General features: G+C 34.7%; 1 protein-coding gene across 16 annotated transcripts in view; it reads left to right on the top strand.

The window, feature by feature from the left end:
- The window catches only part of EMSY (EMSY transcriptional repressor, BRCA2 interacting), an 80,450-nt gene that overhangs the window by 8,455 nt on the left and 59,250 nt on the right, over nt 1-12,745 (top strand). For 10 of the 16 annotated variants that reach the window (XM_039848090.1, XM_039848105.1, XM_039848095.1 and 7 more), the window contains exons 4-8: nt 230-304; nt 1,630-1,671; nt 5,109-5,284; nt 6,883-7,035; nt 8,908-9,167. In XM_039848090.1, coding sequence (XP_039704024.1) covers nt 230-304; nt 1,630-1,671; nt 5,109-5,284; nt 6,883-7,035; nt 8,908-9,167 — 706 coding nt within the window. The remainder of the gene's footprint in view (nt 1-229; nt 305-1,629; nt 1,672-5,108; nt 5,285-6,882; nt 7,036-8,907; nt 9,168-12,745) is intronic. The other 6 variants (XM_039848101.1, XM_039848103.1, XM_039848094.1 and 3 more) reach the window with 4 other exon arrangements.

Consider the following 12,745-nt stretch of genomic DNA (forward strand, 5'->3'; position numbering starts at 1 on the left):
GATTTCTAATTTGCTACTAATTCTCTCTGCAGTTGCATAGGATCAGTATGAATCCTTTTCTATGACTTTAAATAAAGCATTGAAGATATATGTTAGGCTCCATCTGTATCTTTTCACAAATCAATCTTGTCCCCTCTCCCCAAGCAAAATGTTGACTTAAACATTAATAAAAGTATAGAAAAGAGCTGCCTGCTTGGCAGAGTTCTATAATGGCTATTTTTTTTCATAGCATCTCAACAGAACGCCACCGTGCTGAAGTTCGGAGAGCAGTAAACGATGAACGGTTAACAACAATTGCACATAAGTAAGCCATTAGTCATACCACCCCTGATTTTTATGACGTAGTATTACATAGTTTTGAAAGTCTTCCTATTGTGTAGCAGATTCCTGAGTCTTTTATCTTAATAGTAATATCTCTGTACTCAGGGATCCTGACCATAGTGGTATTGTTTATTTAATTGGTTATGTTTTTGATTTGGTTAGGCAAGTGCTAAGTACTCAGGTCAAATCCCATTACAATGTAATCTCTGTGTATCTAAAGGCCACCACAATTTAGCAGATGAGATGATTCACTTACTTGAAGCAAAATTCAATACCAAAGTAGTGTGCACCTCAAATTTGACAGCCCTTTAGAGGTTCTTTGTAATGGTATTTGATGTGTATATTGCTTTATAAATAGGATTATAAATTTTTTGATACCTGACTAATATTTTGTGTTTTGAGAGTCACGGCAAAAGATAAAATACGTGTTCTGCTTTTAAGAAATATGAATACAGAATATCTTAATTTATTTTAAAAAGCCAACAAAATAAAATAAAGGATTCTTATCAAATTATTTTCAGATTATTATAACTATTTGACAGATGGAGTAGAGGGGGGCGGAGGGCTAAAGGCAGGGAACAAGCATTAACAGAATGTATGGAGAGAGTGCCTCCTAAAGAATAGAAAGGAACAAATTATCCTTTAAATGTTAATGGAAGATGATAGGAACAGTTCATAAAATAGGATATAGTATAATTCATTGGTTTTATTTTTATGTTTTAATATTTAAAACTACAGGAAAAAATTCACTGCATTTTCATAATATGATAAATAGTGCATTTAAACTAATTGGCAGTATTTGTATTGACCCCAAAGATCCATTAGCTTTCATTTGTGCTTCACCATTCCTCATTTTACTTAACCTATAAGATGGGGTGCTACCTTTGTAACTATAATTTGAAAGTTTCGCTATTTGAATTTTGAGATTTTCAGTGGTAGATATGTATGCTTTGTAGAAATTTGGAAATTTTCATTTGAGACACTAAGTATTTAGTTGTCAGGCCAACATGGTTGAAACCTGCAAATACTAACGTGTTCCTTTAATTTGTTGTAAACATTTGAATTTGAATGCTCTAAAAATAATAACTGAGCCTACATTCTAATTTGAGAACTGGTAATAGGAGACTTATGTGCTAGGTAATAAAGTAGTAAACAATAGCTTGCAATCAGAGGCACTTAGGTACAAAATTAGTACCTTAAAGGCATTGGAACAATATTGTGGGGCAATTAGTTGTAAGTTGATGCATCAGTTTCATACTTAAAGGATAACATTTATTTAGTCTCCTTTTCCTTTTCTCCCCTTTAAAGAATGAATTTATCCTTATATTTGGGTGAAAGACCAAGTTACAGGTATGCAAATAGGTTATTATTATTTCAGGCTTTTTCTTGTATTTATTTTAAAATTGAAGCTCTCAATTATTCAGGGGCACATATCCCATTTACAAATTAACCGTGCCCCTTGCTTTTCCTTCTCTTCCCCATCTACCACCCCCTCCCTCCCCACCCCCAATACTGCCCACCCTTTAGCCATTTTGCTGCCTGGGAGTACCTGGAGTCAGAGGGTGGGAAGGGAGAGGAGTTGAAAATTTTACTTAGTCATTTTACTACTTGTTAGTTGTCCTGGAAAAGGTTTGATGGAAGAATTTTCAAATATTTGCCAAAGTGTTTTTAGATAATATATGGGTTTCTTTAATCTGTTTGACCTCTCCCTTTCCCTCCTCTATCTATTAGCATGGATAATTGAGAGTTGGCTTTTATCTGCCTGTGATTTCTTTTTTATCTCTCCTTTCTGATTTCTTTAATATATGAATTTAATTTTTTGAAAAGAATTTACTTTAGTGTATAATTTTAAGCTTTTTAGGTTTTTCCATACTCTTGTTTTAATATTTTATATTGTGGTTTTAGTTTAACCAGATGTTGCATTTACTTGTTGAGCCCCAGGGTCAATGAGTGGGAATGGTGAGGAAGGCATAGATCCCTCATTCTCTCCGTCTCCTCTGCGACCTCTTTCCATTAGAGGTAGCAACAGAACCTAATTTCAAAGAATACGTATAGAAAGGCTTCATATTCTGAGCCTGAAAAAAGCAACTCCAGCCAAGGAGGAATGCGTCTAAACTGACTGCATTCCCTTTCTCCTCTCCTTTCCCTCCCCCACTCAAAACAGCAGCTTAGGCAGAAGGAATGTGGTTGAAAGGTGAAGAGAAAGCCCAGAAGATTGAGCACAAAGGCGGTAGAAACAAAAGGAGTGAGGTGGTTGGGATCAAAGAAAAACCTTGCTGTGTCTCAAAGCATAACATGGGTTTATTATTTGGCACCAGACCAGTGATTAAGTTTGATACTCCAATTCAGTTTTGAAACATGTCAGAATGTTATAGTATTGAAGCCTGGAATGTCAAGGAATTTCATAGTTTTTAATTGGGCCACTCTTGCTAGCATTTCCTCTAGCGGAAAGGGCCTCTCTGAAGTTACTGTTCTCTTAACCACTTCATTAACCAAACATTCATAGATTACTATATGAGTTTCTATGTGAGGATGAGGGTTTTGTAGTGGTGCCTTGCATGCCAAAGGATGTGAGGGCCAGGGTAGTTTGATTAGTATCATGTTAGACTTCTCAGAAAAGGTGTTGGAACTAGGTTTCCACCCTTCTTTGCCATCTTAGTATAGCTTAGGTATGCCGGGGAATCCCTGGAGTAAGGTATTTACAGAAATCTTTAACATTTAGTTTAGATGACTTGGGCAACTAATGCATATTTACACCCTCATCACTAAGCAGATAGGAATTTTTGATTTAATTCTAACATGTCTAATTTTTCACTCACTTATAAAAAGTTTGAGCATGTTTGCATGAATAGAAATTTGGAAGATTTATAGATCTTTCTAAAAGTTGCAGTTGTGTCATTTGCACTGCAAATTCTGTCTTTTTCAATAGCATATATTCTTATATTTCAAGTTATCAATCTTCCATAATTTCTGCCACCATTTAAACAATGCACCAGGTAAGTGTAGACATCCTTTTATTTGTGTGGTAAAGTCTCACCAAGCAAATTTATTAGTGACATACTAATAAAATGATAGCAGAATAGGAGTAACCAAGAAAATGCTGAATAGCTTTTAGAATTTTTTCCCTTGACAAGTAGCTGTAGTCATTTTCTTTCTTGTTTATATCATCCTCTGTTTCAGAACTAGCATCAGCTTGGAGATTATGTGATAACAAATCTGTGAGGGTTATTGGGGTCTTAGGAACTCCTCTATTTCTTGTTTTAAGTAGGACTGTGTTAAACCATGAGGGAATTTGCAGATTTCCCATAGTAACCCAATTGGATTCATCAGCTCCTAGAAGTTTTCTTTCAGAACTGAATGTAAATCTTTCTCAAGGTGTAATTTATTTGTTCTATTCATTGAAAGCTGGTAGTAGTTAGACAGTAGTGCCCAATTAGTATAAATCAAAGGCAAAAGTTAGACATAAAACACATTTGAAAAACTTTATGCTCTCTACTTACAATGTGGTGAATAATTTCAGTAACATGATATGATGTATGCTTGTTGGAGACATTTAGTAGCTGTGTCACCTTAAGTTATTTAAACTCTCAGTGACTCAGTTTTCTCATCCATAAAATGAAGAAGATAATATTACCAAGTTCATAGGATTGTTGTGAGAATTACATGAGTTAACACATAAAATGTTTAGAACAATGCCTGACATATAGTAAGTGCTTATTTGATGTTAACTTCATCATCATCATTATCATTATCCCGCTATCCACTAACAAGGTCTTTTGTATACTTTAAAAATGAAGATTCAGTGGACATGCAGTCTTAAAATCTAGGTTGGGTTGTAGAATCTTTGGTTTTGAAAAAGGTACAGAAATATTTCTGATTTAGTGAAGGATCGGTTGATTCTGAGTGAATTTTAAACCTCAACTCTAACCATTAGTTAGAAGAAACCTCCACAACTACCTTTTGTGGAGCCAAGTCAAGAGAAGTGACACAGCTGTCTTTTCATATTTCAACCTCTGTTTGGATTCCTGGGAAAGAATTTGCTCAATAAGTTAAGTAGAGAAACAGGATCTGCTTAAGGTTAGAGTTCGGTAGCCTCCAATACTTGGAACGAAAAGTGATATAAATAAATAAACTTAAAGTAGTGGCAAGTTTCTTCCAGTGTCCTCAGATCTAGTCTGTTTTTTAACAGGAAGGATAATTAACACATCGCCAGTGAAATATTCAGTGATATATGCAGACTTCTTCTATCCTTTGAGTCTCCCTCGTTTACTGCCTCAGTTTCCCTTGTTTGAAAGCCTTAGAACCTCTGGCCATGCAGGCAGTTAGGTAATTTTGCAAAGGTTCATTGAATTCTATCCTTAATTATTAAGGAAAATCCGATTTTTAAAATTATGAGTACCTTTTTACCTTTTTATTTTAATTACAAAATTAAGTTCTAAAAGTTAATAGAAATACTGGCTTTCATTAGCACTCCTGGATTTAAACTAATGAAAATAATGTTAGTATTTATTTAGAAGGCATAGGAAAAATTTTCATATTTTTAATTATTTTCATTATTAGATTCAAATTATAGAATATATAAAATATGTAAGAACCTAAGTATATGTAACATTCCTTGAATTCTGATTGTTATTCATAATTGTGATCTTGCTTGCTTAAAATAAACCCTCTCCTATTCATTCAGGCTACTTTTTATAATTTAAAAAGTTATATTTGTTTGAGAAAACATATTTGATTCATTTTTAGTGATTGAGAACGCTTGTAGCAGAGTTTTCTTTTTTGTTCAGTATGTCTGGACCTAATAGTTCTTCAGAATGGTCCATTGAAGGTCGTCGATTGGTACCACTGATGCCTCGGCTGGTTCCCCAAACCGCCTTCACTGTAACAGCTAACGCTGTTGCCAATGCAGCTATTCAGCACAATGCATCTCTTCCAGTGCCTGCAGAAACAGGAAGCAAGGAAGGTGAGTAGAAAAATATTTATGTGTATAGAAATGACTTATCTCAGATTCTTCAAGAAAAGTTGTCTTATTTTTCATCTGTTTTTATCCCAGTGTTTTAAGGTTGCAAAACATAGGGAGCAATTCTTATTTTAAAACTAGAAACTGCAGAGTTTTCAGTCTCAGCCAAAATTAAATCTCCCTTTTGTTCAATGTACGAATTATATTAATCACAAAATAGCAAAAGCCTTCTTGAAATGAATTTTTGATATCAGTATATTTTGTTAGGAGTGAATAAAAGGCCTTAATGTGTGACATGGGAAATAAATAAGATGGTAGATGTCATTAAGCTGCTGGGGGAAGATGCTGAACTTATTCTTTAGAATATAAAACTCTTTTTGTCTTCTGGAATCAATGATATATGCTGTTCTCTTTTCCAGTTAGTGTGCCGAATCCATTAAGGGTTACCTGGCAGATGGAGAAGACTTTCTAACTGTTATTTTTTCTAGTAATTGACACATACTTTAAAAATCTTTGAATTCTCCTGAGGTCACCAAGAGTAATATTAAATTCAAGAGCACATATTTGGATTGACTTTAGTAGCTTTCTTTGGTATTACATAAAAATGAGATCCCGAAAATAATGTAGTTGTCAGATTACTTTGCGTAATTGTCTTTTCTTGACTAGCAGTGGGCTGTGGAGCAGAGTGAGACGTGCTTTTTATGCCTGCCAGGCTCTCTTTTAGGCTTAAGAGACAGTTATAATTGTGCAGACTTGGCCTCCATTGAGTTTCAGTTTTATTATAGGAATGATACCTCTCTTTTCTTTTCACTTTACCTCTTCTAGCCACCAACTCTCTGGTAAAGTGTAAAGAATATAGGATTTTCAATAGTCAGATCTATGTTTGAATCCTAATTTGCCATTTCCTAACTATGTGACCTCCAGCAAGTTTTTTAGCTTCTGGGAACTTCAGATTCCTCATCTTTAGAATGAAGGTGTGGTGTTTTGACAATTAGTGATAATATATGGAAAGAATTTAGCATAGTGCATGGTACTCAGTAAATGGTGCCTATAAACTATTCTTGCTTCTTGTTGTTACTTAAGAAATTAAAATATGATTTTGTCATTACTTTAGTGATTATTGCACTGCTTGGATGGCAAGTGACTAGTGAGTTGGTTTAGAATAAAAGAACCTTGCCTTGGTTCCCCTATAGTAGCCAAGTTGGAAATTGCTATGGTTAGGGAAAAATTATCTATCACTCCATCATTGGTGCTGCTATTACTATTAAAAGGGAATATAAGTATAGTTCAACTTCTGCCATGGATGAAAATAATTTTCATTTTTCTTTGTATAGTTTTAGACTTGATTTCTTTGTAACTGTGCCCTTCTCTGTTGGCAGTGTCACCTGCAGACAGCTGTTAAATACTTAGGGAAAACCCAGTTAAGTGATCATTTTCAGAAATGATTATTAATACCTTTTAACTTGTAGACATAATACCTAGTACTGGCCTCTGTGATCACATGAAAATGTTAAAATTGGCCTGCAGTAAAAAATAATTTTTCTGTATGCGTGGACAGTTTCGGTGAAAGTTAACAGCAAACTTTTTTATCGTTCCTTCAGTAGTGGTTTGCTATTCCTACACAAGTACCACGTCAACCCCAACCTCTACCCCTGTTCCAAGTGGCAGCATAGCAACGGTTAAGTCTCCAAGACCTGCCAGTCCTGCCTCCAATGTAGTTGTCTTGCCAAGTGGAAGTACTGTTTATGTCAAAAGTAAGTGATGTTCTCAGTGTTATTAGGGCCATCTTGGCTAAATGCTGTAGCATAGGCTCTGATTAGATCTGCCTTCCTGGATTAAATCATTGGCCCACTGGGCTATTAGCAATGATTAGTTTTCGAAGGTTCTAAAGAATTCCTTTCTTTACATGTGACTAGGATGTATCGCTTTTTAATCAGTTCCGGGCAATTGAGAAATTCTTTTTTGTTCTCTGGGGAATCTGCCTTAAACAGTGCTGTCCTTCATGTATTTACGTGTTTTGTCATGGAATAAAATTGTGAGTAGAAACTGAAGAAATGTGCTTATGTGAATTATTCATTGTTTACTCCTATAATTGTAATCTTTATAGTGTTTTTTAAAAAATTTATATAATATCGGTTAGATTCAGTAATGCGTTCTAGAGTGCTCATCTTTTATATTTCTAGTTGACTGTAATTTTTTGAAGTTTACTTGCAGTTTTTAACCCCTTGATTCTATTCTGTAAAGCAGTTTGATATCCAGTTCATTTTTGTTATTAATGTCAGTTATGTCAGTATTTTTCTGCTTTTGATATCAACTGGAGATCTTTAACATGATTTTCATTTTTTCTCAATATATTTGTAAACTTGATTTCTTTGTAACTTTTAGAGGTGGACTTTGCCGTTTTAGACAGGAATGATTTTAAGTTTTTGTCAACCTTGTTTAGAGTCTAAAAATTAAACATGTAAGGACTTATATTTTATTATCAGTTCCATGAGTCATGCTGTATACATTTTTTTTTGTCTGCTCTGAAGATATTTTTCTATGTATGTTGCAAAGATTTTGTTTTTCACTTGATTTTTTTTAAAGCTCAGAAAAATAGTGAGGCTTTAGTGCATACAGAAAAAACTAAGGATTTGGGACTATTAATTAACTTTATATCTGATGTCTATGGCTTTAGCCAAGGTAGTCTTTTAAAATAACTGTAGAGATCTATTTTTTAATACTTTTTTAAAACCTTGAAAGTAAATCTCAAACATGAAGAAATCATTTTACATAATATGTAGTCCGAAGTAACAGGAATTTATTGCTTTATTTTCAGAAGTCACAGAGGCAACATTAGTTTGGGATAAAGTCATTCATTCAGCTAACTTTATATGTGCAAGGTACTATACCAGGGAAACGAACCAATAAGACTTAGTCATTGCCCTCTGGGAGCCCCTTAATAATAAGACATATACAGACTGACAGTTGCATTGCCATGGGGTAAGTAATATAGAACAGAATGTACAAAGTGCTTTATAAGCTCAGAGGAGACATGGATTCACCGAGGAGATGGCTTGCAGGATGATGAATAGATCATTGATGGCAGGTGGTATTCTGCAAAGAACAATAGTATATAGACACTTCGGGTGGATAGAATATAGTAAGCTGGCTTTGAGTAATGGCGCGCAGTTCAGTGTACCTGAGTAGAACAGGGTATTGTGTTCTCGGAAAGATATGGGACTTTGAATGATATAGTAATGATTTTATGCCTCATCTTGTAGGGAGATAAAAAGTGCTAAAGAATTTGAAGCAGGGCATTGGCATGAATTTATGTGAGATTTTATAACTGTGCTAGGATGGAGGGTAGAAAAGAAGTAGAGAGATTAAAAGCATGAACACTTTGTAGGAGTTTGTTGCTAAAATACAGGCAGGAGATAAGAAGGCCTAACATGACCATAAGGTTAAATAAAGGAGGAAAGGCATTAAGAGACAGCTTCTCTGAGGGAGGATTGGTAGGACTTACTGTCTAATTGAACATAAGGCAAAGGGAGAGGTTAAGGATGACTTGATGACACAAAGATTTTAAAATATAAAGTGCAGTATTAGGTTCATATAAATATAGCAATATTGTCATCGCCTTTCAGGTGTTAGCTGTTCAGATGAAGATGAAAAACCCAGAAAACGACGACGAACAAACTCTTCCAGCTCCTCACCTGTTGTCCTAAAAGAGGTTCCAAAGGCTGTTGTTCCAGTCTCAAAGACGATCACTGTGCCTGTGAGTGGCAGTCCCAAGATGAGCAATATCATGCAGAGCATTGCCAACTCCTTACCACCCCACATGTCTCCTGTGAAAATAACCTTCACTAAACCATCAACACAGACGACAAACACAACAACGCAGAAGGTATGTGGTAGAGGGAGTCTGCTTGACAATTGCTATTTCCATCTCTTTCAGTCAGTATAATTCAGATTTAACAAACATGCACTGAGTGCTTACTATGTGCTTGGCATTATGCAGGGAATGTTTACATCTCTTACTTTAATGCTGCACATAGAGCTTTGGGATAGGTATTATTTCACCTTATGTAGATGAGGCTCAGAGATGCCAAATGACTTGCCTAATATGCCACAGCTGGCAGATCCCTTACTTCTAAGTCTTTAATTCTATTTTATTATTGTGATGCCCTTTGGGAAAAAATTAAAATGTAAAAGATTTTTTAAACCTGTAATAGGAAATATGATAACTTTACCTTCAGGAACTCAGTTACTTTGCCAGAGTAACAAAGTTGTCAGAGTTAGGTGTTTCCTAGAAGAGGGAAGTGATTAAGTGAATAGTTGTCTTCTTTTTTTATTCTTTGTATGCTATCATCAATTTATTCTTAAACTCTTCTCTCATTATTTTCAAATCATCAGTATACTGCCAATTTCATGTTGTTAGAACCCTCTAACATCCCACAGTAATCTGGATGCTGATTGCATCCTAGGCTTGTTGGATTTCTGGGCTCTCCCTTCACCACATTCTCATCTTCCTCTTTCTTGGTTTATTTACTCATTTTCTGGAGCATGTCCTCTAGTAGGTTCTCAGTGTATAGGTGGACAAGAGGTACATTTTTGAGACCTTACATGGTGGACTGAAAACTTCTTTATTCTGCTCTCCTTTTTTCTTGATGGTTTTAGCTAGGGGAAGTATTCAAGGATAGAGGTCATTTTCCCTGAGAATTATAAAGATATTGCTCCATTGGCTATTGGCTTTCAGTATTGCTTTTGAGAAGCCCAATGCCTAATTTTAGATGCATTTTTTCTTTTTGAAAACTTATTAACTTTCAGAGTTCTAAAATTTCAAGGTGATTTTCCTTGGGATGGGTCCTTATTTTATTCCTTGGATTGTATACTCAATGGTCTCTTTAATTCTAGGCACTCATGTCCTTCAACTCTGGGAAATTTCTTAAATTATTTCTTTGATTTTTCTGTCTCTTTTTGGATCACTTGTTATTCAAGATGTTGAACTGCCTGAATTGATCCTTTAATTTTCTTATCCTTTCTCACTCCCATTTTCTATCTGCTTTTTCTTTCTACTGTAGTATGATGGTTAAAAGCCTGGATTTTGGCATCAGACTTGCTGTTTTCAAATCCCAGTTTTTGCTACTAACTAGTTATGTGACTGTGGGGAAACTAAACTCTAGATCTAAATTTTCTCATTTATAAAATAGGGAAAAACGATATATCTATAGGGTTTTGGGGTGTAAATAAATGAGATAATAGAATAGAGCCTAGCACATAGTCAAATACTTTATAAGTATTATTTTATTTATCCTTTAACTTCATCTTTCACTACCTCTATGGAATTTTTCATTTTTGCTCTCATACTTTAAATTTCTAGTAACTCTTTTTTTGTTCTCTGTAAGTTCATTTTTTTTTAAAAAAGAAATAACATCCTGCTCTTTCATAAAATCACTGTATTCTCATCATAATTCAGGATAATTTTTTTGATGCTTCTTTCATGTTTTCTCTCTTACCTATAAGTTTCTTTCATCTATTTGTTTTGATCTCTCTCTCATTTCAGAATTTTCTTAAATTCTGGCTGTCTGTTTATATATGAAAGTAGGCACTAAAAAGCTGACAGCGCTGTGTGTAAGGGTGTGACACATTGACTGGTGACTTCCATTGTAGGTTGACCTAGGTGGGCTGTTTTGTTGAAAAACACCCACTACCCCTTTACCTCCACCAAGTTGTCTCTCTCATTAGGGCTTTTTCATGGACTGGTCAGATTCATCAGAGAAGAATTTTCCAGTCTCCTACCTATAATAGTAAGCCTCTCTGCTAGTATTTTGAGAGTAAATGGAGGGAGAGAGCTGGATAATTTCACCATTTGGTATATAGACTTTACCTCTCTTTTTAGCATAGCACCCACCCCACTCAGCCTGGTGTCATTAAATTTCCTGGGATTTTTAGTCTTCCTTTAGGATGGAGGAGGATAACAGGATCTAAATGCTGCTTAAACAGAATTTCAACTAATTTTCTTCTCTTTAGTCCCACTTTTACCTCCACTTCAAAAGTATCTGTTCTTCTAAATTCCTGAGTCTTTCTGGGGTTCTCTGATGCAAGATGTCTTGTTTTTTGTTCTTCTGTTTGCTGTCTTAGGTTTTCACTTTCTCGAGTATGCTGAGTTACTACTTGTTTGTTTTCCAGTTTCCAAAACTTTATAGCTATTGTCTCCTTTCCATTTTGACCTTACAGGTTTGTGTGTCTCTTCTTTTAAAAAAAAAAATTCCTACATACTATTTCAGAGAGACTTGGGGAAAGGAGTGGAGGTAAATTCTTATATTAAATGCATGCTCTTCTCTACCTTTGAATCTTCAGAGCCATGACAACTTTCATTTAAAGACCCTCCTTGAGATTCTTGGAAAGATGTCATTACATAATATATATGAAATTATCATTTTCTTAATAAACTAGAAGTGATAATGAGCTGATCTGTGGAATATAATTCTATTTTCAGTCTTAGGATGAGGTGTTATGGTGTAGTGTTAAAATCAAGCAAATTTTTTGTAGTTAAAGAGGCCTGGGTTGGAACCTCAGCACTTTCCAGCCTGTCCTGAGATAAATGAGTCCTTCTAAATCTGTTTACCCATCTGTGAGTTAAGAATAATGCTAATCTTACAAGGTTATTGTGAGGATTAAACAAGATTGGATATTTTAAAGTATAACATAACATATGTATTCAAAAAATGTTACTTCCCCTTACAGGTGTTTTATGGAAAGCAGTGTTTTGTTTGCACTGTTGCAAAAGAGATGTTCCATATAAGTGAATTCATCAGTTAACTGAAGCTTACCCCTTGATATATAGAAATTGACTATTTTTAATGACTTCTTAAATGTTTTGCAGAACATGTTTTATATTTGTATTTGATGACTCCAAGGTAGTCTTTGTCATAATCACTTTTCATATAATACTGTAATATAGTTATTGCTTTCTGTGCTAGTCCTATCTATATTAGGTGACATCAACCTGCAATACTCCATGAGTTTTTAAGTCAACATGTTTTTATGGCCTTTTTTGCTGGATCTTATTTTATTAGTAATTCTTCTCTCTTCTTCTTCTCATCTACTCTATTAATTTGGTATTTGAGAAATAGTGTAGCAAACTTATAGTTAAAAGAGCACCCACCTTTCATTCATGGCCTTATTCCCTTACTCTGTTTTATTTGTTATAACTAGTTGACATTATATTACACATTTATTTATGTCCTATATCTCCCATAGAGTATAAGTTGTCAAGGGTAGAGACTTTGTCTTATTCATCACTGTATTCTCTAGTGCTTAGAGCAGTGTCTGGCATATACTAGGTACTCAATAATTGTTGCCTGACTGACTGACTGACTGAATGAATCAAATGAATAGATGTTTTCTAGTACTGACTCTACCACCTTTCTTGAGCCTCAGTTTCCTTATAAAACAAAGTTAATGGTAGTACTTACTTCC

This window comes from Pteropus medius, unplaced genomic scaffold (genome assembly GCF_902729225.1).
Source record: "Pteropus medius unplaced genomic scaffold, Ma_sr-lr_union100, whole genome shotgun sequence".
Taxonomy (NCBI): domain Eukaryota; kingdom Metazoa; phylum Chordata; class Mammalia; order Chiroptera; family Pteropodidae; genus Pteropus; species Pteropus medius.